General features: G+C 40.5%; 2 protein-coding genes and 1 non-coding gene across 3 annotated transcripts; 1 reads left to right on the top strand and 2 right to left on the bottom strand.

The window, feature by feature from the left end:
* The first annotated feature begins 77 nt into the window (after positions 1–77).
* On the top strand, positions 78–11,559 carry LOC103465619 (uncharacterized). The gene is made up of 9 exons (XM_008410617.3): positions 78–213; positions 314–488; positions 2,918–3,058; positions 3,203–3,403; positions 4,551–4,738; positions 6,403–6,616; positions 7,533–7,631; positions 7,718–7,785; positions 8,630–11,559. The coding sequence occupies exons 3-9, from the start codon at positions 2,969–2,971 to the stop codon at positions 8,787–8,789; spliced, it is 1,020 nt and encodes a 339-aa protein (XP_008408839.1). The 5' UTR covers positions 78–213; positions 314–488; positions 2,918–2,968; the 3' UTR covers positions 8,790–11,559.
* eif4g2b (eukaryotic translation initiation factor 4, gamma 2b) lies at positions 10,678–23,591 on the bottom strand. Its single transcript, XM_008410616.2, has 19 exons — positions 23,483–23,591; positions 21,080–21,205; positions 20,053–20,155; positions 19,811–19,942; positions 19,227–19,293; positions 18,885–19,036; positions 18,673–18,783; positions 18,393–18,575; positions 18,166–18,307; positions 16,995–17,158; positions 16,799–16,912; positions 15,320–15,448; positions 15,007–15,111; positions 14,705–14,920; positions 13,825–14,083; positions 13,057–13,261; positions 12,772–12,980; positions 12,569–12,690; positions 10,678–11,945 (listed from the first exon to the last, which is right to left on the bottom strand). The coding sequence occupies exons 6-19, from the start codon at positions 18,966–18,968 to the stop codon at positions 11,880–11,882; spliced, it is 2,109 nt and encodes a 702-aa protein (XP_008408838.1). The 5' UTR covers positions 18,969–19,036; positions 19,227–19,293; positions 19,811–19,942; positions 20,053–20,155; positions 21,080–21,205; positions 23,483–23,591; the 3' UTR covers positions 10,678–11,879.
* LOC145552100 (small nucleolar RNA SNORD97) lies at positions 15,531–15,711 on the bottom strand. Its single transcript, XR_014088049.1, has one exon. It is a non-coding gene; the product is annotated as a small nucleolar RNA SNORD97 (small nucleolar RNA).
* Positions 23,592–26,332: the final 2,741 nt, after the last annotated feature.

Consider the following 26,332-nt stretch of genomic DNA (forward strand, 5'->3'; position numbering starts at 1 on the left):
GACCTGTGTTTACCTCCCTCCCTTCAGGTGTAGCTGTGATCACATTACCTGATGAATACTGAATGACCATTGGTGATGGGATACTGCCCGTGAACCGGACACCAGACTGAGACGTTCATTCAGCGAGTCGTCCCAAACGGCCCCGCTCTTCTCTTCGGGCTTCATCGCTACGATCAACGACAGCAGGCCTTCTGGTGGAGCTACAGCCACCAGGTACCAACATGTCCATTAGAGCCAAATCCCATACGGACCTACAGACAGTTGGCAAGTCCTCGACGGAGGACGGCTTTCACAAATCTCTCTCCATGAGCAGCAGCGGCGTTAACAGAGGCGCGCACTTTGGGTACGGGGTGACAGAAGAGGTCAAAGTTCTCCCCAAGGGACCCAGGAGGCCAATTCGGGCGGTGAGGCCGGTCAGCGCCGTCGGCTCCGGCGGATCCTTCCTACAGATTAATCACCTGCAGGGGGAACTGGTTCGGAAGAGGAAGGTAAGGACGATACAGAGGGATCTACTGGACAAGGTCATGACTGACAGCAGAACGGTGTCATGAAGCATGGCCTTTATAGACCATTTGAAAAATGAACAAATGACTGTGGAGCTCATCACAAAACAGAGAGGAGAGATTTTCTTTCCTCTCTGACAGGAAACCGTCCGACAGGAAGCACCTTGCAAACGCTTTGTCCAACTCACTGTCTCACAGCTTGACAGTGATAAAAGGTTTGAGGAATGATTCTTTGGTTGATAGGTTGTTAAACTGTGTATAAATGTGGCAACTACGCTGTTTCTAATGGAAAACCCTAGAGGCAAAAAAAAAAGTAGCAAACATGAATTTGTGGATTTACTTTACAACACTTTGCAAAATCATTTTCACATTTTCTCATTTTAAGGTTATTAGAGTACGTGTGGTGGATCAGCACAAAGTCGGGCATAACTTGGGAAATGTTTATTTCTTGTGAAAATGCTGTAAGCTGAATGTTACTGATGAAAATGGCAGAATATTTTCAAGTCCACTGCAGAAAAGTAAGAAATAGGCAAAAGCAGTGGGGAAAAAAATCAACAGCCTGCAAAACGTGTGTAGAAAAACTGTTGAAGAGGAGTGAAAACTTTCAGTCAGAGCTCAGATCCCAGCTAAGGAGTGTCAGAGGTTGGTGCAGAACAGATTGATGCTTATGAAGCCAAAGTCATGAGAATCTATAAGCTAAAAAGCTAAAGCTAGCTGAGGAAAGCTAAGGTAACATACTCCATCAAAAAACAATGTCAGTGCTAAAATTAGCCAGAAGTTAAGGCTAGCTAAAATATTGATGATCTCATGTGGTCATTAGTATTTTATGACTTACAGGTAGTGATGCTGTAGGCCAGGGGCCCCCAAACTTTTTCTTGTGAGGGCCACATAACTTTTCCCTTCTCTGCTGGGGGCCGGAGTCAGTTTGTAACAGAAAAAGTGTGACGTTTGCAGGAGTGCCTAAATGTAAAAATGTATTATTTTCCAGAAAGCACAACCAAATAACCCTCTCTGGGTTCTTGGGCGGACACCCAAAATTTGAGTCATAACAGGTCAATTGAATATCACATTTATTACAGTTGAAAAAGAAAAAGTTGCCAAGTTTAGATTTAACTGAACTGATTACAGTAGTTTCTGAACGGTAACTAACAGTAAAAGTGCTGATCCTTCGTGTTGCTACTAGCATGTGCTAAATGAAAATCTTCTTCTTCTTCTTTTTCTGCTTCTTCTTCTGCTTCTTCTTTAGATTTCAACGGCAGCTTGTATCCATTATCGTTGCACTACTGCCATCTACTGGATCCTAATATCTATGCCTCAAATTCTCATAATGATCCCAGTATTATTTTAAAAAACTGAAAAATCTTATTTTTCCCCTCAATGCTATTTAACTGATCAACAACATTCTCAAATTTCAATTCCCTATTAAAACCTAATTCCGTTTTAATGGGCGTTTTCTTCTTTCATTTCCAATTTTGACTTCCAATGATTCACTTCCTGCTAAAGAGCCCCCTGGTGGTTGAAGAAAAATCCACATAAACCACATGGTTCAAAGCTTAGGAAAAAAGTAACAGCTTATAGTTCGGAAAATGCGGTATATGAAAAAAAATTAAATGCTCTGGTATTGTTCAGGGGGCCGAATCAAATGTGCAGGCGGGCCAGATCCGGCCCGCGAGCCGTAGTTTGGGGACCACTGCTGTAGGCCATCAGTAGCATGTTGACTTACAGTAACACTCAATGTGAAAACCCCACGTTAAAGCTAAAATTAGCTAAAAGCTAATGCTAGCTAAAACACTAATGATAACATGTAGGCTAGAATGTTGACCTAATGCTCCATTCAATATATGCAAAACCACATGTAAAAGCTAAAATTAGTTAATTTGTAAACATTTTCAAAAGCCAGGTATTATTTTACCTCCTCTTCACAATTTAGTTCTGCCCAAATTAAATGTTTCTGAAATTTGTGGTTGTAATATGGTGAAATGTAAAAAGATTTAAAGGGCTAAACTTTTTTCTTTTATTTTCTTTTTCTTGTTTTTTCAAAACTCTGTATATAACACCAGCTTCTGAGAGATGACAAGAAATAAACTCACCCTAACCTTAGAGTCTGCAGACCATCTGAACACCCAACCTTTAGCTGGAATGCACTTTAGATTAATTATGGGTTCAAATTACCCCCCCCCCAAAAAAAAAAAAGAAAAGGAGCAACATAAATCATTTCACTTGATCAGTATAAGCAGTAAGAACATTAATGTTCTTTGATTTGTTGGGATGGGGAGATATCAAAAAACAAGCTTCCAAAGCGCCAGCGTGTATTAATTTACTAGGATAACACAATTAATCATTTTCATTCAGCAGGTCCTCATGTTTCCAAAACAAACTGCAGCTTTCCCTCCTCATCAATGTGCACTTCTCAGGAATGCGAGGACCTGAAGAGGGAAAACAAGTTCCTGTCAAACGAGATCCACATGGAGCGGATCATGATGCGCACGGAGAGCGAGCTGACGATGAGGAACCTCCGCAACATGAACCAGGAGCTGCAGGTACAAGTGAAGGAGGTGAGTTTAGAACAGCACAGAAACCAGCAGCCCCGCTCCTTCAGAGAGAGGTTCAAATGAATTTCAGGTTGCCTAATTAAAACAGACCCTTACTCCGAACAAGTCAGCACACGCCCAACTCCTCCCTTTTGTTCGTCTTTTAAGCTGAAGCAGAAGTTGCATCACAGCCAGCAGAGGGCGACATTTTGCTCCCGAGTGGTAGAGGAGGCGCAGGAGTCCCGGGGCGAGGCAGAGAGGAGCAGGGCCTCCGCTGAGGCTCGGGCCCTCGGTTGTCAGCGCGACAAGGAGACGGCTGAGGCGGACCAGAGGCGGCTGAGCGAAGAGCTGCAGCTGCTCAAGAAGCAGGTCAACTCATGTTCACCTCACATTCACACCGCAACAAAAACCTGCAACAAAAACTGATTAATTTACACAAGACTCCATGTAGAGTCCAAGTTTAAATTGTATTTGCCCTAAATTAAACTTCGACTTTGTAATTTACATGTTCTATAATGCCCTTTGATATTGTATTGATGTTTATTTTTTGCTCTCCACTGTCACTGTCTTATTTTATCCTTGTGTATGTTTGTTATTTGATAGTTTTAGGGGGGAGAAAAGAGACAGAGTTTGAGAGGAAACGGAACTGCTGTGTAAACACGCTTCGTTCACTTCAAAATAAGAGCACGAATACAAACTTCTAACTACTGAAAGAATTTAATAACCAAAACTTTAGCACAAATGTTGAACTGTATTCAACTGGAAGTTTACAAGCATTGAAGCAATTTGGCACTTTACAGATTATCTTGAAAAATTAATTTAAAGGATGCTAAGTGTGCTAAACATTTTCAAAATGAGCTAAAGCAGTAAATACAAATTTAGCTCTGTTGTATGCGCATTTGTGGATTAGCAGCCATTCGCGGTTTAAAACTCAGTGTGGCTGAACAAAAAATATCCAAAGAAGAATGACACAGAATTCCTACACAGTGACGGAAAAATCTCCGTCCGTGGCAACAGTCAGTGGTGTCTGTTGATTCTTAGGGTGGAAGAAACACTTTGTAAGTTTTGGGGGAAATTACTTCTTTCCACATAGGTCCAGGAAGGTTTGATTGCTTTTTTTTTTTTGGTATCTTTAAAATAAGTTTGACCATCTAAAATATTTAGGAGTGACAACAAAAGAAGAAATGTCCAAAGTTATTTCTGAATATTATAGACAAAGTCTCAAGTTTGCTGATCAGGTTTAAAAGATTTACCCTTCCACAAATCAAAACATGGCCAACTCAACTCAAACAAGTCAAACATCAAGCGTCAGCTGTTTAACCGTCAAAAGGCCAGAACTGCAGTAGCTTTCCAAAAGTGCTTCTCCGTTTCTCTGTAGTCACAAGTTACGTCCGTACAACAATCACACACACCGAAAAAAGAAAAGAAAAGAAAAAAAACACTACATAAGTAAATGAAACTGAATGGATCGTGAGCTGCCTGTGCCTGTTCTGACTTCAGCCTTTGGTTTTCGCAGCTCGCCGATCTGCAGCTCACATTGGCGCAAACGGAGAAGAACTACTTTGAGGCCAAGCTGAAGCTGGAGCGGCTTTCTGGGGAGAAACAGAGTCTGCTGCAGGAGAACAAGAGCCTGGGGGCAGAGAGGGATGAGCTGCGACTCAAGCTGAGGCAAATCACACAGGAGAACGTCCAGATTAAAGAAAGGTACACCGGTGATGGCCGACTGGCTGTTTTAGCACCTCGTCTCCACCAAAATGGAATGTAACTGTCCAAAATACTGGTGTTTAACCTCAGCCAAGCAAACATTTTTCAAGTCTTCAGCAGGTTTTTAGCACCATCTTTCTTCCTATCAACTCTGACTAGCTCCTCTGTTGGAAAAAAGCTTCCATGTTTCACCTTGAGAATGGTGTGTTCAGGGTGAGGTGGCCTGAACTTACTTTAGGCATTATGGTAGTTTCTGTGATTTAGGCTCTCCTTGACCACCAGCTGAAACAGATCGCCAATCAATTGAGACCAATTAGTTACATTGGATTTTATTTCGGGGTATTAAAGAATACAATGGTCCTACGGTGCAACCCACTTCAACAATTCACCAAGCACAACTACAAATTTAAAAACACAACGACTTTAACAAAATGGAAGAGGTAGGTCACAGTGGGGAAACCTGACACATTGCTGATTGGACGATTCCACTTTTGGGTTTAGAACTGGAAGTTGTTCTAGCTTTAGCGCATTTGTTGATATCCACTGCTACATAAGAATACTTTGAGTCAGGACAAACTACGAAGTGAAAGAGTTTGGTTATTTTTCATAGTTTGGCCAATATGTCTCTCCTCGCCCCCAACTAAACAAAGAGAGAGCAAATGCCAGAATGACACAGTCCTCAAGTCAAAAGTAATGTCGTCTAATCAGCAATGTCTCAGGTTTCCCACTGGGAGCTACTTCTTCCATTTTGTTAACGTCATCGTGTTTTGTAATTTGTAGTTGTGCTAATATTGCTGATTTTTTTCAATATGTTGTGTTTTTAAATCTGTAGTTGTGTTTAGTGAGTTGTTGAACTGGTTTGCACTTTGGGGCCACCGCTAAAGAGGGCTGATTATGTATGCCCTGGATTTTTATTCGCCATAAATTTGGAACTCATTTTCATTTCTGGTAACAATTTTACTACATTTGAGTTACTAATTTCCTTTGACCTCTGCCCCTAAATGCTCAGTGGATCGCTTGGGGGAGGGGAGGTGCAGAAATGAAGATGCAAGTCAGAATTTCCTTGGACGTCCAGGAGACTTCAAAAGGCTTCATAATAGCACAATCAGTCTGTGTTTGGACAGGCATGGAGTTGGTCTCTGTGAGCTTCCATAACTCTGGAGTTATAGCAGAAAATACCAGAATCCAGATGAGGACAGTAAGATTTATTGTATCTGATTGGATAATGTGGAAGTGATACGTTTTTAGGCCTTATACCTCAGATCTTCTGTGTTTTTTAAAACAAAATGAGACATGAAATGAGATAATTATGAGGATAAAAAACTACTTGCTTGCTTTGACAGCTTGAAAACTGACTGGCAGTTTGAAGATGTTCAGTGGCTGAGAAACAGTGAAGCCCTGCATGTATTTATTGTGTTGAAAGAAACTGCAACTTCAAAGGTTGAACGTTCCTCTGGTGATCTGGTTATCCTCCCCTCTGCTGCCTCGCATCATTCACATACCTATACCCTGGACGTTTAACAAATTCCATCCAAATAACATACTCCCCCTGGTGGCTAAACGTTGCCAGTGAGCGTTTGTTAGCTCCATCGAGGCTAACCTGAAAATGGAAACAAAAATACTTCGGGTGTGTTGGGATGTTATTTCGTGTATTCTGCTTGCAGTGAGATGACTTTGAGGCGTAAAGCGACGGCGGCGGAGGAGGAGAGGCAAAGAGCCAACCAGGCTCAGCGAGAGGCCGAGGATGAGAGGCGTCAGGCCAACAAAGAGAGGCAGGAGAAAACGGCGGAGTGCCTCAGCTGGAGGGAGAAGCACCACGAGTTAGCTAACATCCTCCAAGCTCACGAGGACCTGAAAGCTCAGAGGCGCAGCAAAGCTGTAAGGACTTCGCGTTCAGGGACCTTGAACTTTGTCACCTTGGTGAAGTTACAACCACAAACGTCAGTGTGTTTTACGCGACAAAACAACTTCATGTGGCTGTGGGTTGACGTTTTGAACGTTTTTATTTTCGCTTTGAAAGTTACACATTCTAAAATTAGCAACAATTATTTGAGCTACTTAGTCTGTCGTCCTACAGGAAAAAAAATGCAGATAAGTTTTTCAAAGTCATATTTTCACAAATGTTATACACTCATAATATATTATATTAAACTAAAAAATTGCTTTGTAGGAAAAACTTTAGTTTGAAAGATATTTCGTTAGCAAGCCAAATATTTAGCTTCTAACAAGCTAACAGGCTAAATAATTATTTAGTAAGCTAATTTTAGCTTTAATTAATTTGAGTATAATATCTAGTTTATAGCTCTGTGGGAAATATTTAGTTCCAAGCTATTGTTCTGAACTTTAAAGCTAAATATTTAGCTTTAAATGAGTTTTAGGTGAAAATTTTAGCTCTATGCTAAAAAAGTTTGTGATATTAATGAATTGGTGATAAGTTTAATTAAGTTAATTTAATGGGCAATTCTGGAATAAACACTGGTAAGCTGCAACAGATTTGAGACTGGCCTCAAGGTTCATAACCAGGCTAGAGCTAGAAATTAAAGAATTTAAATTGAGGGAGATGTTAGTGTCCTAAATAAAGTGAGAAGCTGTCGCAAGAATGGAACATTCATGTCCTCATTTATTTTTAATTGAATATGACTTAAGTTTATTATTTAAAGAAGAATGGAAAAATATTACTGACTTGGAGATGTGCAGATAAGGTAGAAATCAACCAAAGTACAGCATAAAGTGATTCTGTAAAGTAGTGACTCATGGCAGCTGAATATAAATCTAATTTGTGTTTCCAACACAGTGTCAGGCCAACATCAAGAGCTACTTCCTGTGTATGACTGAGAGCAATCAGCGGGTAAAAATCCTGAAAAATCCAGATGGAACGCCAAGGAATTTCACAGTAAGCATATTCTCCTAAAGTCAGTTCAACTACACAACAGAAATAAGAAAATGCACATTGACATCACTTCTGTGAATTTTGCACAGGAAGGAGATCCTGTATATATCAGCACACCGGACGACGGATCTGAAGAGCCTGAGAGAAGTTCATCCAGGTAGAGTTGACCTCAGTCTGACAACTCTGTCCAGATCAATTACTGATTTGAAAAACAAAATATTCCTGCTAGGGCTGCACCAATCCGCTGTTTTTTTTAACTTCCAATACCGATACAGATAACTGAGCATCAAACTGGCTGTTCTGAGGCTAAAGCAAATAGTCACTTCTAGAAGTACGTAAAAAATGATTCTGTACAGAATCACCATTCATAGTCTTGGTAATTCTGAATGGATTCAAAATGCTCAAAAGTCAATTTTAGTCTGTTTAATTTTTTTGTAAAATAATATTTTGAATAATTGAATAAAACCAGGCAGCTAAGCTAACCTATTACCAGTGATTTAAGTTACAGATTTTTATGCACAAGCCTGTATTTGTCTAAATATAAACTCATGGAATTTGGAACTTTGTAAAATTGTTTTACATAAGTTTTGGATTTGTTTACTCTGTCTTTTCCTCTTGTAACTCCTATAATTTAAACGGATTTTCTAGAACGTTTGAATAGAAAAATTGGTCTTAAAAATGATTTCTGAATAGAATCAAATTGCTGGACACTGAAAAATTGGGATCTGTGGTTGCTTCCAGGTGCTGATTATTCTGAGCAAATAAATGTGGTCCATAAAAAGCTATATCTTTAAGCATTTTTTCAATGTGTATGGTAAATATTTACATTTGTTAAAAGAAAAATGCAAACTATTAATCCAAACATCACAAAATCAGAGGTTGACTGCTGGTGTTGTGCAACCTGTGGCCACCAGGGGGCGTCAGACACCCTCTGAAGGTGGTTTGATCTGATGACACGTTGCAGCTAAAAGAGGTAAAAACTTTTTATCATCTTCCTGCAGGACCATGCTGAGGGTCTCGGCCCCACACACAGGGAAGGACCTGGGCCCCAGTCACTTCGATGAACTGCCCGCCTTCGACGGGGAGCGCCCCGGCTCGGCTCCCTCACGCCGGGGCAGGAAGGTGGTGGAGTACTTCTGGATCCCTACAGACCAGGAATGAAGAACAGCTCTATTCCAGGGGACCATCTGTGTTTCAGCCCAATATGTGAGCTGTTTCACTATGGAGAGCCATTTCATTCAAAAGTAAATGAATACTGTTAGTAAATAGTCCATTAAATAAATTTCTTATTTTGGAAGTTTTTAAGCATTCTAAATTAAAGTAAAATGACAGTATAACAAATAATAAACAAGTAGGTAGAGGTATAAACTTACTAAAGCCCATCGCTTCTCCCGCAGCATCATTATGGACCTTACCAAGCTCTGCCCAGAAACGCCCCTCGACAGTCCCACGTGACTGCATTGCTCACAAACAAAGCCTCGTGGGACTTAGTTTCTATGTCTAAACATGGCATATTTCGTTTCAACTGACTCTACAGAGTATTTCTGAATCGATTAGTGTTGGATTTCTGCCGGATTTTCAAAAAATATCAGCCACAACAATGGACAGAGGAACCAACAAGTTCATATCATCTTTTTTGGACGACATCAAGGTGTTTGAGCCACGGGGTGCCTCCAACATTGTGCGAATCACAGCTAAATGCTACCGATCGATGAGGAAAACGGCAGATCCTCAGCATAACTATAGGTGTGGACAAGATCACTGATACCTATTGTTCTTGTAAGGCTGGGTAAGTCGGGCATTCATGGTTTAGAGGGTTACTTTTGAAATGACTGATTTCTGTTTGCAAATGTTTCAGTGTGCCTAGGCCTGATACTCGGTGCTAGCGTTGCTAACACGATTACAGTTTAGTAAAAAGCCTTTTCAGGTGAAATAAAATCTTTAATGTATGTCAGATACGGTACACATTGCATATTGATCTGTTCAGCTAACGTAAAGCTGTAACAGACGGGCTTCAGGATGTAGAAGTTGTATCGGTACTGCCATTATGCTGTTCTTATCTAAAAGGTTTTCATAATGGATGTGTTTATTATTGACTTTATTTTTTTCATTCACTAAACACAAAGAAAGCAAAGCAATAATACTTACGCCAGCAGACAATCCTTTTGATCCTACGACGGTTGAGCTGCAAATGCGGTCGTGCACAAGCTTTAATCCTAGCAAGGCTTTCCGTTTCAGATTTCGGAAATCTGTGAATTTTAGTTCCACAAACGCGATCAGGATACCTGACATCACCTGTACAGATACCCCACTGACGGAGAACCATTTTTTTTCCAAGTCCTGACGCAAAAACTTTGTCGGTCTGGTAGTCCACAATGTACATTAGCATGAGTTTGTGAGCCGGTAAGGCACGTGATGGCTGTGCAGTGACGTCAAATGGGCATTAGCCAATGAAACGCAGACCCTGTGGTAAGGTCCATTATCTCTTCACATTCACAAGTACTGTAGCAATATATGTTCATTCTACGTTCAGATTTCAGATTAATGCACATTCAATCATGTGCTCACAACATTCCAGTAGTTAAGCATATTAATAGTAGCTAATGGTATTAATATTGATGCTAATATAATTCTATATCAAGTTTCCTGTATTTAGTGTACCATTTCCTCATACAAAAGTATAATGTACCCATCAAATATAAGATGAATACGTATAAAAAGCTTATTTTTGTTAATCCCAATTTTACTTTCAAAATGTATTTCATTACGGTTTGTGATGTTTTTTTGTACAATTGAGAACTCTCCCACTTATTTGAAGACAAAAAGAAAAATACCTTAAAATAAAAAGTAAAAAAAAAAAAAAGATAAGTCCCTGAAATGCATAAAAATGCATAGCTTTACAAAATACGTAAAGATTGAAATAACCTTCCCATTGTATTTGTTTGGAGTATTTAATACTCCATTAACAGTATTTTGGGTGAAATGGCTCTCTGTATTTTACTTCTCTTCAAACCTGTAAAGAGAAGCAGTTAAAAACAGTGACAAGTACTGGTGCTCATGTACTGGACTTTATTGACATTAAAGCAACAGAGGTGCACAATAATTATGAATACCTTACAATAAGATTCATATTCATTACCCTACACATACACATGGCTTATCAGCATAATCTGGGTACGTTTTCTTTTTTTTTTTTTTTTAACCGTTTAGTTGTTACATGTTTTCCACCCACCAAAAGAGAGACGTTTACGCCGAGATTTCGAATAAGCCACTTCTCTCCCTCCACACTCTGCAACAAAACTGCATTATGGGTAGGTTTCTACCAGGTTACTAAGCTGCAGAAATTACGTTTCCTTCTCTGAATATTAATACTTGTAATCCCATGTGAAGAAGCCTTCTTGGAAATGTTTACAGTGTGCAATCAGGCCAGGACTGAATGAAATGCTCAACCTTTTTTGTTTTTGACTCATTATTTAATTTCATCATGAGAACAAAAAGCCCATCTATAACTAAGAGGTAGAAACACAGGCAGAGTTGGAAACGATTCAGCGCCACAACAATGATCACATTTTTTTTCCAACTGTTGTAACATCTTGAAGAGGAGCATTGCAACCACTCGTCATACACAATACAAAGCAGGAGAAAACAGGGCCACCTCCTGGTCATGCAGAAGATTTATGCTCTAATAAAACAGATGGGTTTTTTTAACACCAAAAAAATGTTTCTGCTCGTATTCTTTGTTGGGCCTTTTTTTTCTGAGAATCACCAAATCCTTACTGCCGTTTCTTAGGATTGCACCTGAATGTAATGATTATAATCAACACCGTTTCATAGATGTATTTAAATATCTATTAAGCTCTTTATTTGTTTCTCTCTTTTTCGCCTGAAGGAAAATAAGTTGAAAAAGTTTCGAATTAGGAAAAAAAACAAACATGCAAAGTGAAAAAATTAACCAAGCCAAAACAAGGAAATAAACAGGATAAAGTCACTTTAAACTCCATGTGTAGCTGACTGAACACAGATCCAAGAACATAATAATAAAAAAAAAAACAAACAATCCAAACATCCACTTTTGGCAACAGGTCAAACGATGCTTCTCAGCCCAACGAGTTAACGAGCTTTGGGTTTAGATTGACGGAAGCAGCTCGGTGCTGTGTGGTAGTGGTTAAATAAAGCGTGGTGTTAAAATAATACAAGTGTGTGAGAACAACAAAATGGCGGATCTAGGTCATGATGCTTCTGCTCTGTTTCTCAGTCTGCTTCTTCCTCAGACTCCTCTTCCTCTGCCGTTTCTAGCCAAGTCAGCCACTGGTTCACCTGACAGGATGAAGAAAAAAAGTAAAGTTAGTTTTCTAACGCTTCGTGTCTGAACTGAGCAGTGTGATGGAATTTACATTAACGTTGCGATGCTTGGTAAAGTTTGGAGCTGCAATACAGATTTGTCTTTAGGAACTACAACAAGACGTTAGATGTTTTTGTTTGTTTAAAAGCACTAGTAGGGCCCCCTGGTGGGGAGAAGGTGGATGGTCTTGTTGGGCAGGGGCGCCCCCCGTTGGATAATGGAGGAAACGCTGTGCACATTACTCATGCCATCAAGTGCAGGCAGAAGAAAAACTGAAACATGCAGACAAGTGAGTCCTGAGAACCAGATACTGAAAATAATTACCATATTTTCTGGACTATAAATCACACTTTTTATAGTCTGGCTTATAGTTCAGAATATACAGCAAGTCTTTTTCATCCCATTAACAATTTTAAAGTAAAACAGTGTCCACTACGACGTTACAGCGCTTTAGTGCAATGCATTTGCTGAATGGGAAAAGATCCAATTTGTCAGTTAGATTATTAACTGGAAAAGAAAAGAAAAAAAAAAGTCACCAAATTGTATTCAGCAGCTGATTTTTTCTAGTTCAGAATCTTAAGTGTTGACAGCCGTGTACCTGGAATAAAGCTTTTCCTTTTCCAGGGAATTCTTGGGTGATGTCTTCTTTCCATGCTAGGAAGGCTTCTTCTTCGATGATCTCCATGTCGTAGAAGTTGACAAAGTAGCGCAGCAGCATACCTTACAGAAGAAAGAAAAAAAACAACAATGAACTAAAAGCATGTCTTAAACGAGAAATAAAAGCACGTGGGGCCGCCGTACCTTTAGGGAAGCTGCTGGCGTTGCAGTGCACCTGCAGCGCGTAGAGGGCGCTGACCTGCAGCTCGGTGTGGTCGTGCAGGAACTTCTGCATGACGGGTTTGAAGGCCAGCAGCAGCTGCTTCTCCTGCTCCAGCTGCTCCTTGGAGGGGGCTGCCAGCTGGTCGTCACTCTCCGCCATACACAGCTCCTGGGAGATGTACTGGAGGAAACTGGAACCAGACGCACATAGTCACAAAGTTTTGTTCTGCCAGTAGAAACGTGGAGCTGCCCGGGGCTGAAGCGCACCTTGTCATGAGGATGTTGACGAAGCCTTTGTCGGTGTGCAGCCTGGGTGAGATGTTGTCTTTAATCCACTTGTAGATGGACTGTGGCGATGGGTCGGCCTTGATCTGCTTCAGCAGCTCTTTCTCCAGCTTCAGCAGTGGGAACAGGAAGCTCAGCCCCTTCCCCTCCAGAACCTCCAGCATGCGGTCCTTGTTCTGATCGATTTCTGCCAAAAGAAAGAAGAAAAATGGAGGCGGTCACTTCTGTCCATTTAGGAGACTGCTATTCTTCCATGGCTCCTTTGACTTGTGGAGTTCCTCAAGGCTGTATTCTCGGCCCACTCTGCCAATTAAGACAGACAGGGTAATTTTTTTTCAACCGTTCTATAATGATGCACAGATCTGATATCAACTGTGTATTATCTGCATCTGTTCCAGTATCGGGTAAAAAATAAATATCTATAATCGGGCATTGGTAACAGTACTCCCAATCCATAAGGACAGACCGATTCAGTCTAATTCTGTCCTTTGTGATCTGAGAAACAACATGTTATTTATTCTACATTATATTTAGAATTCATAATTACACTTTCTGAACCATCTGAGAGGTTTGTTGCCGTTTATGTCGTTTATTAAATATGATGGTCAGTTTCTTTGTTTATCTTACATTAGCCATTCTACTCCTAATTGCACTGACTAAACAAAGTTGTGTTTAAGTTGAGCTCATACCTGCCAACAAGTGACAAAGTGATATTGTGTGAGCTGGTGGCGCAGCAGAGCGGCTCCGTACCTGGAAGCATCTTCTGCATGTTGACTTTGCTCTGCTGGAAGAGCTCAGTGAGCCACTCGCGGTCCTTCAGCTTGGCCGTCTGCTGCAGGCAGAGCAGGAAGAGTGGGAAGTGGGTGCCATTCTCCAGCGGGTGGGCCAGCTCCGCCACGCTCACCAGCTCCGCCATGACGGCCCGAGCCGCAAACTGGGCCAGGTAGGACTTCACCAGAGGCACGTCCAGCTCGATCTTTGGGCATAGGTCCAGGACGCTGAGGAAAGCCTGGTGGGAATAAATTTGACTTTTATAAAATTTTTGACTGATGTGACTTATAGTCCAGAGAATATGATAATTGTTTTGTTTAAAAACACCAGAGGGAAAAATAGGAGAAGTGGAGTCCATTTGTGTTCAGCTCCACAGAGGTAAGGCTCACTGGAACCATCTCACAAAAATTTTTACTGGACAATAAATTATCCTAGAAATTATCACCATACATGAACGGGGCGGTATATTGTGGTTTTCAAGTACTATATTGAGAATGAAATAATGCAAGTTTGCTATCTTGAGACCAATAAATAATTATGTAAAGAATACTTAACACTGGAATAGGAAGATATTTAAATGTCCAAAACACAGCAACCAAAAACAAATAAAATCCACACAAAATTTCCCTTCAAAGAAATATCAGAATGGAAATTATCAACCTTATTTTAAATCATCATGATTAACTGCTACACTTTTATCAAGTCTTTTGCAGCAAAACATCTTTACAGATTTGTGCTCCATGTTTCTACTCTGCCCCTTGCTGAAGATCAGAGCCTCTGTGGGGGTTCAGTCAAAATGTTGTCTGGAACCTTTCTGGGTGCCGTATCTCAGCTCTGCGTTCCCATCGGCTTCCTGTACCTGCATGAAGTTTTCTCCAGTGATGAGGCCGTCGGCGCGCAGGGCATGGATCAGAGTGCTGGCGTGCTCCTTGTCTTCGTCGGGCCGGTCCAGGGAGCACACGATGATCTTACTGAGCATCTCTGGCAGGAAGTGCTTCGGCGCTTTCATCTCCCGCACGCCGCACACGGCTTCAATCAGGTTCTTCGTGTTCAAGTACTCAGTCATGATGGCCTCCTGGTGAGAGGATGAAATGACGCTGGAATGAGCAGGAGCTTCGCTGACGGTGGGTTTTCCACCATCAGCATGTCTGCTTCTCTTACTGTGGTTTTCAGAAGCTCCTCTTTGGCAGGAGGCGGCTTTTTGTTGGTCTTCTGGGGTTTCTCCTGGATGGGTGGAGGGTTGGTCTTCAGGCCAAGCTGTGGAGGCTGACGGAGGACAGCAGGGGGTTATGTAATATGAAAATTACACATTCTTATTAAAAAATTGCATAAGGGCCCATTTTTAAAGGAGCAGTATTATGTGTTCCTTATATAATTATGTTTTTGATAAAAACATAATGTAAAACTTAAAAAAAATAGTTTTTCCGCACATAATGCTGCCCCTTTAAGTCAGTCTGTCCCCGTCTTCTCCCACCTGTCCCAGTGGAGGGGTCTGGGTGCGGGGGGGCTGAGCACTGGGAGGCATCATAGTGGGGATCTGAGGCTGAAGCTTGGGCACCTGGTTCTTGTTGAGGAGGAATGACTGAGCAGGCCGGAGGCTGATCTGGAGACGGCACAGAGAACACAAAGAGGAATCAACCTGGAGCTGAAATTGCATCTAAATTGTGTGTATTTTTTCGGAAGCGATGCCCTCATATCTCATAATCGCAATCAGTGGACCTGCTGCCAAAGTGAGGAAGAGGTGGAGGAGAGGATGAGGAGGTAGAGGAAGATGAGAGGAGGTGGAGACGGAGCAGAGAGCAGAGGACAGACTGACAGCAGGTTGGGTTCCTCAGAATAACGCGTCTTTCTATAATCACTGGGCATTCAGGCTCCAACAAAGAGATGGTTTAGATTTTAAAATGAGGTTCTATTAAATTAAAAACAGTCTTCACCTATGGTAGATAAACTCCCAGCATCTTCTAACAGATTAGCAAATCCTGAAGGACGAAGCCAACAGCTGGTTCGAGAACAGCGCAAACTACTACCATTATAATAAATGCCAAACATAATGTTGTTTCCATCCATCCATCCATTTTCTTTACACCCTTGTCCCTTAGTGGGGCCGGGAGGGTTATAATGTTGCTTCAAGGCTTCTAATTACAAAAACAACAACAAAAGACGCCTGTGTAATCCAGACTCAAGTTGTTTTTAGACAATAGAAGCTCACTTTGGACTTGCATCGTCACCCATGACAGACGCAAAAAACAAGTTGGCTAGCCAGTCAGCAAGGGTATATAAGCAGCTAGTTATATGTAGCCTCAACTGCCTCATTCACAGACAATAAAGATGTCTATGAGAGACAGAGAGCTTCTGCAGGTTTCACCAAGTCAAATTTAACAATTTTTCAGATCATTAAGACCTGAAATTTTAATAAAATGTACAAGAGAACTTTGTGTATACATACTGATTAGCAACAGAAACGAGTCAACGCCTACAACCATCAGCAACCAGCCAAATAGCCAAAACGTTGCCGACATAAAAACCTAGCCAAGTTTATCTTTGCCTGCCATTTAGTTAGCAAGGTTGTATTAGCTGCTAGTTAGCCGTAGCCCCATCTACCTCAAGTCACAGAATGCAGTGAAGCTCTCAAAGACGTCTGCATGTGACAGAATATATAGGAACTTAATTTGCCCTGCACAACAATATTTAAGACCAGTGATTAACATATTTAAGACCAACCTTTCTCCTTTTTTAGACAAAATTAAGACATTTTAATTCCTCAATTTTAGATACAGGAGTTTGCTTTGAAGTAACCTGGGTGTAGAAAATGAGGGAGACAAGAATCATCTATAACAGGTAGGATATTAACTGCTTTGACTTTTTAACAGAACCTCACCTCAAAAGTTCTGAACTGTTCCTTTAAGTTGAGACCATCTGACAATGAGCTCCTCCAACAGCTTGTCCTACTAACCTCATCTGCATTGAGCTGTCCTTTCTTGCTGAAACGTGGAGGCATGTCCTTGGACTGAGCCTGCTGCTGGCTCATGTGGTTCTGGCTCTGGTTGAGGAAATGTTGGTTCTGAACCTGCCAAACATTCAAGTGTCATTTCTGTCGCTAAAAACCAATTACAGTCAGACACACATCTATTCACTGTGAGCTGAATTACCTGGTTGGACTTAACAAAAGACTTGGGCCCCATGTCAAACTGCGACTGCTGAGGAGGCGCAATGTGGCCGCTGTGGCCGTTGAAGAGTGGGTTGGTGCGATGGCGTCCCATAGTGGGCGAGTACCTGTCCTGAATAACACCCGGTCCGGTTCCGATCCCACTGCCTAACAAACAAAAGCAGAGAAGACTTCGGATGTAGAAATTGGGACGCCGACATCAGTGTTGAAGATGTCTGTGCTGCAAAACATGTTAGCCCTGAAATGCTAGTTTAGGCTTGAATAGCTTTGCTTGTAGGATAACTCTTTCTAGCACAACAATAGTCTTTTTCAGCGCCCAATCACATTGTTGTTGATGTCACTCCACCGGAATCATGATTCGTACCTTTGGCTCATTTGAGCGTGCGCTAAAAGAAATACTTCCGGATCATTCTAAAAATGTAGATCAACCAAGCACAATTTATTTACTTGTATTAATTAAAATCCTACTTACTATAAGAGGATTCATTTTCTTGTACAATGTTATAATTCTCGTAATGAATAATTGTCAGAATTTAGTTCAAAGATTATAATTCAGTAGAAAATTGTGTATCGAGTCAAAGGACTGCAACTCATCTGCGCTGTCGATGCGCCCTCTAGTGGTCTCATCATGGACACAAAAAAAAAACAATACACATATCCTATGAGATCGTTATTCGACTGTACATGACTATATGCTCACCCACACTGTATTTCATGGGAAATACTAATTTAATACTCCATGTTTCCTCTTTGAATATTATACACACTTAATAGATTTTTTTGTTATTCAGAAAATAGCATTCAGAGCAGTCTAGAGAAATGTAATGAAGCCGTTTTTATCTTTAGGTTATTCTTCTCTTTAAGATGAAATACTATTTTTACGATTACAATAAAACAGAAAAAGAAATAAAACAACCCTCCCTGAAGTAGTTCTTAAAGCCCATGCACAAATAAGCTGACAGTTCAGATTGTGGAGTGACAAAACAAAGACTAGCCAGAACTTTTGTATGTAAAAAAATAAATAAATAAAGCGATTCGTTGAGTTGAAACTTCTAACTCGTTAAAATGTATGTATTTAATTGAAATGAACGTGTCAAAGTCCTGATCCTAATAAAAACAGCTACGAAACGTGGACAGAAAACATGATCCCACACCTGGCATCTGTCCAAACATGTCAGCCAATCCCCCAAGAGTCTCCCTGTCCAGTTTCATTCTGTTGGGCATGAAAGGGCTTTCCAGGAAGAAGTCCATCCTCATCCCCTGAGACATGGGTGCTGGGATGAAAACACCCAAATCCTGGAGGAAGGAAAACAACAATCGTTAATAAAACGATCCTACAAACTACGTCATTTCATGGCTAAATATGGTAAAGATGGCAGGCCTTCACTGCGTCCTGACGGATCTGGTTAATCGTCTTTGGTCCGTTGTCGATGAAGGCCTTGCGGGGGACCCAGTTGTTTTCACGCAGCTCCACTGTGTCTTGCAGCAGGAAGCGGATCCTGGCAGGCAGCTCCTTGTTGTTCATTAAGGATCGCATACGGCCAAAGTACTGATCCATTAAAGACTGTTGGGAGCGCACGGAGAGGGAGGAAGTGCTCAACACAGTGCTGAATTTAAATCATATCCTCACCCACACAGAGGGCCACGTTAGGGGCCCTTACCTTTGCTTTCTCATGGTCGAGTCTCGGCCCCACTGTTCTCATTATCTGACAGAGGCATTCCAGATCCTCTCCCATATCCTTGAGCTGGACTCTCTTCTTCTTTTCCAGAAGCTTTGGACATGATAACAGGAAGTAAGGAAGGAGTCACCACGAGTCTGATGGTTATGATTAATAACTATTAAACACAAACAGGAGAAAAAGCATGAGCTCACTGTTTTGATGCACTTATGAAGGATAGATTCATGGATGAGGTCAAGTTTGCCAAGTTCCCCGATGAATTTAATGTTGCCAAGCATCTTGATCTTGGCGATGGCACGCTGCTCCTCCTCCTCAGAAGTGAGAGGGTTGTCATGTTTGTCATAGACTGAAAGAAAGAACAGGTCAGCAGCAGCAGCTTTATCAGGACACAGGCTCTCTGGCTGATTACAGAAGTTTAAAAAGCCTGACCTGCTCATTCCCTTTTTGGATGAAGCTGGGTTTTTTTCTGTCTGAAATGTTGCTATGTGTAGCAACATTTCAAAATGTAGCTCAAAAGACCATCACCTTTGACTTACTTTCAACATTTCTGGTGCGATTTTCAAATTCATCTTGAAGCTTGGAAATCAGCAGTCTTCTGAAGGTCTGGAAGGAGAGAAAAAAAAAAAGATTTTTCATTTGCTTCTGTATTCACTCAAAACCTGATTTCTTAATTTGGGTTCCAAGACTCAAAATCATCTTTTTTAAAGAGTTCCCAGTCACTGTTTAATTTAAAAATAGTATAATATTCTCAAAGGGAACTAGTTACATTTAAATAAAGTGGAATTAAAAAGAGTTCAGTAAATTTATTTAGTTATTTCCTCAGGTCAGTTCATCAGCATCTACAATAACTGAAGAATCTGACTAATATTAGTTACAACAGCATTTAATTTCCCTTTGTAATTTTTGAATTTGAGTGTGAAATCTAGGAAAAATCTCAGACTGTAAGGAACCACTAATGCTTTTCGTTATCTGACATGACATTTATTGTACTCACAAGTGAAAATTGCTCTGTTTTCTTTTCCCATGCATATCCAGGTCTTCAAAATAAATCTCTATTTTTCCCTTCTTTTTAAAGCCTGAGAATCCCAGTCCCTGCCCTCAGACCATAACAGCCACTTACTGTGCTCTGCTTTTGGGATGTTTGGATCTCAGATGAAGGGCCATCAAAGTTTGGAGCGTCCTCTGCCAAGCGCAGACATAGCTGAGCATAGAGCGAGCTATATTTCGGCTCTTCTAGGGCTTTGTCTACAATCTGAAACAAACCAGAGTTGGGATGTGAGTCAGCGAGAGCAGCGGCCTGCCAGCGGCACGTCCACACATCTCTGCTTAGCTCGGCTAAACGGATCCGAAACGTTCACGTACCAGCAAGATGATTCCTTTAAGGACGAGTTTTGAATCTACGCCCACATTCAGGAGCTCAAGGCATAGCTTGTCAAACTTCTCAGGCGTGAGTTTGTTGAGTATGCTAGGAAAGAAAAAAAAAGAAAAGGTAAAAATAACACAGCAAGGTTGGTTAAACAAAACAGTCATGTTTTGTACTGAGAAGCTGATGCAGAAAGGAACAGGCCTGAAGTGCTTTTAGCAAAGCACATGCCATCCTAATGACTGCAGTCTTCTCTTTTGTTTTGGTGTAAACAAGCAGAAGCACGACTCCACCTGAGTGCGGCTTGAAATGGCTTCAGAAAAGCTTAAATGAAGATTCAACCATTTGACATTTGACTCGACTGATTTAAAAAGAGCAGTATTATGTTTTCCAGGCTTATAGCAGCATTTTATAGCACAATCAAGTAACTATGTTACTGTGAGTTATAAAATGCTGCATATATCAAATATGAGCCAAGACATTTGACTTTGTAATTTAGCGCCTTGAAATTGGGTCTCTGTCTCTTTAAAAATCATCTGCTCTTTCTGAAAAGCCGCTTTCAAGGAGTCATCACAACATGCCTCCTCTATAACCCTTTAACAAAGTTGCACTGAGACGTAGCTTTTATAATGAGCTCAGCAGATGCACAGCACCAGCAGGTGTTTGCCAATTGCTGCTGGCTAGTCTGAAGGAGCTGAGAGGGGGCAGTCTGAGGCAGAAACTTGGAAACTGCACCTCTGAGGACGAGCAGCTGAACGGTTGCCACGGGAGAGTAACAGATTTCTCAAAAGGTTAGGGCTAAATGTTGGTTCAGGTTAGGTTAACCCTAAAAATAAAAGCAACACTGGTATGTTTTTGAAGAGTTAATAACATAACATAGTGTAAAGCTCAAAAAAGTTGATTTTACATATTGTCCCTTTAAGATCACTTGTTGCCTTTAATTATGGTTAAATCCAATTCTCGCATATAATGTGATTTTATTTCCCCAAAAACATTTGAATTCTTGTACACCAATCGGATCCTTACCCCCTCACTTTCCTGAAGATTGCATCGTGTCGCTCTTTCTCGTTGCTGGAGTTGGCATCTCGTCTAGTGCTTCGTGAAGGAACCCATCTCTGAACGCTTTGCCCTGGGGTTTTCCCCAGGAACTCGCTGCAGAGGCAAAAAGACCGAGTTCAACAGAGTCCAGCAACAGCAGCAGAACGGTTTGTACAGAATGCAACACAAAGGTCATTGTTCTGAGAGCAAACCTCCAGCACCTGCACAATCCCAATCACTGCTACCTTTCTATTAGCTTCACTTCAACCAGACATAGCGGAAAACCCATCACCACAAACAGATAAGTGGTCAGAAATGGCTGTACAGGACTACTGGGAATTGTAATTAAAGTTCCCTGGAGTTCTAGCTTCTATTCTTTCAGTCTTCAGCAGAGTGACGAGAAAAAAAAAAAAGAATTCTTGGTGGTCAAATGAGCTTTATGTCAATTAGAATTGAGAGTCTAAAGCTAACCCTACCTGTTGCCGACAGTCTTGGGATAGTGCTGAGGTGCACCCCTACCACCTCCTCCCCCCGAAGAAGCACTGCAGAGGAAAATAACCAGAGGAACGCGTCAACTTCACCCCACAAACTGGAACTGTTCGGCAAACACAAGGCCATTCACCAGTAAACCCAATTTAAGAAAGCTAAAGGAATAAGTGATCTGCACATCTACAGTGCTGACTCTGAACATCTACTGTTTGGAGAGAGACTGAACAGTTCCCCAGAGTCAGTAAACTGGAAGGGAAAGCTGCTGGGAATGAGATTTACTTTTGCTTTTCATCAGCAAATTATAGTTACTATTTGATCATTAAACACGTCACATCTCTGTCAACCGTTTAAAGAGCAACACAACTGAATTCTAGCTCAATACTTTCCTGCTGCTCATGTATTTATCTATAACCAAGTACTGAATTAGTTTTGTAATCGACATTTATCTCATCTAACAGGACCATTAGTCTGTACACTGACTGAACGTTACTACAGGTTGAAGCAACATGTCTATTATGCAGCTACATGTCGGCAAGTCATGAACCAGGTGGAAAGCTTTTGATTCATGAATATATGGTCAGCATAAAACCACAGCATCTTATTCAGAAGTTGATTTTACTTCACCAATTTCATCACTTTTTTTCTTTTTTTAGTGTACTGGACAAAAATCTGAACCAAATCTGGATTTGTTTAGATGAATAAAATTCATCTAAAGTGCCAAAAAGTAGCAGAGATTTATCAGGGCAGAAACAGACTAGATTATAAACTTTTTTTCCTCTCGGGTGCAGTAGGTCAACTTGATTGTTCATTTCAGACATACAGTTAAAGGAAATTTGTGTCTGAGTTCATCAGACAACTTCTCAGTTCTGTTTTTGATCAGATGGTCAATGAAGGGATTCAGGTTGAGGCACAATTGAAGAAGAATTTAGGAGTTTTTGCATTAAAAAAACCCAGCAGTCATTTAAAGAGAAAGCAAACATTTTATTCAACATTCGTCTTGCTCTAATTGAAGCAATTGCACTTTAGTTTTATAATTTTCATTAGAAGGTGACCTTAACTCAAATGAATGTTATTAGGCTGCAGACAGAAAGCTCAGCTTCGTGAAACTAGCATCAAATGTAAGGGTTGAAATTCAGATCAGAAGCCAGGGGATTGCTTTAAGTTTTAACTGAAAAACACTGAACATAGGTGTTCCTACCCTGTTGTACCAAAGCTAAATCTGCTGACTGATTCCAATAACAAAGATGGAAGAAATTTAGAAATTTCCTGTGACAGAGCTTTTCACAAAATTCCTTCACAAGCTTTTGTGAAGGAATTTTTCCTGAAGAAAAACATCAGAAGCATTCTGATCTACATAAGCAATGACGATGATGATGTGCATAGTGCAGATGGTGTGACAGAGCGGTACATAGAAATATTCCCCAGGGCCGCCTTGCTCTTAAATCAGAGACGGCATGATTTTCCAGTCTACATTCACAAGCTTTTATAGAATCACATTTCAACACACCTTGTTTCTTATCTACAAATTGCACACAATAATGAACAGCTGCTTCCCATCTCCAGTCCAGAGCTATAAACTCTCAATATCATCAAGCTGGTTTTAAAATCTTCAACAATCATGGAGGGCTTTTTGTGCAACAAAACAGACGTTGAATCCCTTCTAAGGATCAGTCTATGTACCCAGCCCCCCCTTTAAAAAAAAAAAAAAAAAAAAAAAAAAAAGTCTCACAATGCGAAGTGCCTGACAGCCATTTTGAGCATTCCCACATCCTGCTTTGTTTTAAATGACGGAAGTCCCAGCCCAAAACCCTATTATAGGGCCGACCCTGGAATAAATGACTTATACTCCCGTTAGTGGGCCTTGGAAAAAACAAACAAAAAAAAGCCCCTGTGATTTATTACCTGAAACGAGAAGCACCCCCTTCTGCAATCACACTCTCCACTTTGGCGGCTTGACAATGAAGAATACTCAAAAGAATAAGAATAATAGGAGGGGATGGGGAAAACGGGGCTGAGGAAGACAGAGAAGGGAAAAAAAACATAGAATCAGCATCATAAAGGAAATTTAAAATGGAAACTAAGAAATTCACAGGAATTTAAAAAAGGAACCACTCTAAATCACATCTTGTTATCTAAGGACAACGTGTTTCCATTTCTGTCACTGTTCTAACAAGAACACAAAGAACTCGGTTAGCCAAATGCATGAATGTGAATATGACCCTTTTGTCGACAACAAAGAAGCTGCGTCAGCTAACATGCTAATGCTACCGGCTAACATAAATAATTAGCTAGCTCACTATGCTGCTGAATCCATAAATTAGCTCCGTCACGACACTAGCAGAGCGGTTAAATGTATAAGCGGCTGGGTTTATACAGCATGTGTGATGAACACCGACATGCTGCTGTGGTCCAACTATTAATCGTTCGTCATTATGGATGCAAAAACAGCAGAACCGATGTGAACGTTATGTACTGGTGCAGAGGCTCGGGGCAGGGTAGCATGGACAGCCGAGGATGCTTTCCACTCAACCGGCCTTTTATTGTCATCCTGATAGAGGTGTGGAGAATTATGTCTGAGTCCAAATAACCCATTCATGGCGACTGACGCCCCACAATATTGACGCAACGTGTTTTCCTAAACTTATTATATGCAAATACTAAAATTATGTATGCGTGCATGTATATTTACACGTAAATAAAACTCACTGTAACTAGGCTACGACGCCATTTTCTACTAGAATATAAATCAGCCGACCCGTCTCCAGGCTAGGCTGCCAGCCGGTTCCCGAGCTAATATGCGCTAGTTAGCTTAACTCGAGCTGATGCTCTGTGCTTGCAAGCTAGCAGAGGCCATTTTGGATAAGCCGGTGCGGTTTTGTAAAGGGACATAAATCCGCCTTACCTTCACCAAAGCAACTTCAGTTTTGTTTTGTTGTTTGCGTACCAAAGAAGAAATGAGAGGGCCTCTACAAGAAAAGCGAATTTTGCAGCAGAATGCCAGGAGGGCGTAAAAGTCGAAAAATATCCACAAAAACACACTTCAACCCTGTGCCTCTGCCTGGTTTGTTTGCGTTAGCTGGCTAGAAACGAGCTCGCAGCCTTATGGGGGCAGAGAGACCTCATCTCCTATTGGTCACTTATTTTGTTGCCATGTAAGTGCTGACGAATCACATCAAAGAAATGTTTTTAGGGCGTTACCGTTACCTCATATAATCCACTGACAGATTTTTATTTATTTATTTATTGTTTTACACAAAGACAACTGGCAGATTCAGATGATTGACAAAAACATACAATGAGCGCAAAAAATTCAAATGACATTTTAATTCTGCCAACAAAATTATGGTCGGCTAAGTTTATAATTTTAAACAGGAGAAACTAGAAAAACCGAGTGAACAGTAGCTTTAAACAACGAAATATTTATGAACCCTTAAGCTAATTACTATTGCAATCTTGAATACCTCATATAACTCATAAACATATGCAATATGTTTGATCTTTTCCAGTCATCTTATACATATTAATTTTCAGTGACTGAAAAGCATTGACTAATTAAACAGACCTATGACTTCCAATCTTCTGTTAAATATATTGATATTCACCATGTAGTTGATGAAAGCCCAACATTTAAGATTAGACACATCAAATTTGAGGTGGGCTAAATGAAAAGTATTTTTCTTAAAGATTTATTTTTATTTATTTATTAATTTTATTAATTTTATTTTTTTGCTTGGTTAATCTAGTTTTAATCTGACAAATGAGCCTCGGAACACATCTTCTAATTTATCCAAGCTGATTTAGCACAGGGCCAGCATAAGATAGTACAGGGCCTCAAGCAGAATCTAATAAGGGGATCCACTTTCTGTTCAGATTACCACAACAAAACGTATTTACATAACACACTTTCAGCAGATAACTGATCTGAAAGACATCAAAAACTCTATGTCTTCCATCATTGTTGTGTGTTTTTCTTTTCTTGGCATTTATTAAAAGTGTACAGAAATGTTTCTCATCACATACAAAGAAAGACTGCACTTCCATATATTCGTTTCTACCCAACAACCCTATTAACTCAAATTTGTAAAAAGTCGTCATTTCAAGCCACTCAGTCTGTGTTTATGTCTGCTTTACTGATGTACTTAGTTATGAAATTATAAGTGTTTAAATCTAAAATAGGTCAATTTCTTGTAGAAAGAATAATAGCTTAGCGACGTGGAGCATTAAGTTGGACATTTCTGATTTTTTTTCTCTTTGTTCACATCTATTTCATCAGAAAATAGAAAACGTCTGAGATTTCAAATTTCTATTACATAAATAGTTATTAATAGTTATTAATACCCAAATCAAAGTCAACACAACAGAGATGTGTTCCAGATGCCAAAATGGAAAGACATCAACAGTCACCTGCAATTGTTTTTACATTAATCTGGGTAAAAGCATTGTTACATCACGTTATAGTTCTTTGTCCTCCAATGAATAAGAAATTTCACAAGTGGAAAACATTTTCATTTCCACTTCAAATAGAAGGACTTTGATGTCCTATAAACTGACTCCAACATCACACTGTGCAGTCCTCATAGTAATTACAACAAACATAATAGCACCATCTTGGATTTCAAAGCCCTCACTAGGCATATTAAGTTTTATAGTTCATGATAGAGCCACTATAAAAACACTGAACAAGCATGGCCGGTTTAAGAAGGCTTTCTAGAAGACGGGCTGTTCTCCCTAAAATGATGGCAGCACGACTTA

This window comes from Poecilia reticulata, chromosome 6, assembly GCF_904066995.2.
Source record: "Poecilia reticulata chromosome 6, P_reticulata-male-v2, whole genome shotgun sequence".
Taxonomy (NCBI): Eukaryota; Metazoa; Chordata; class Actinopteri; order Cyprinodontiformes; family Poeciliidae; genus Poecilia; species Poecilia reticulata.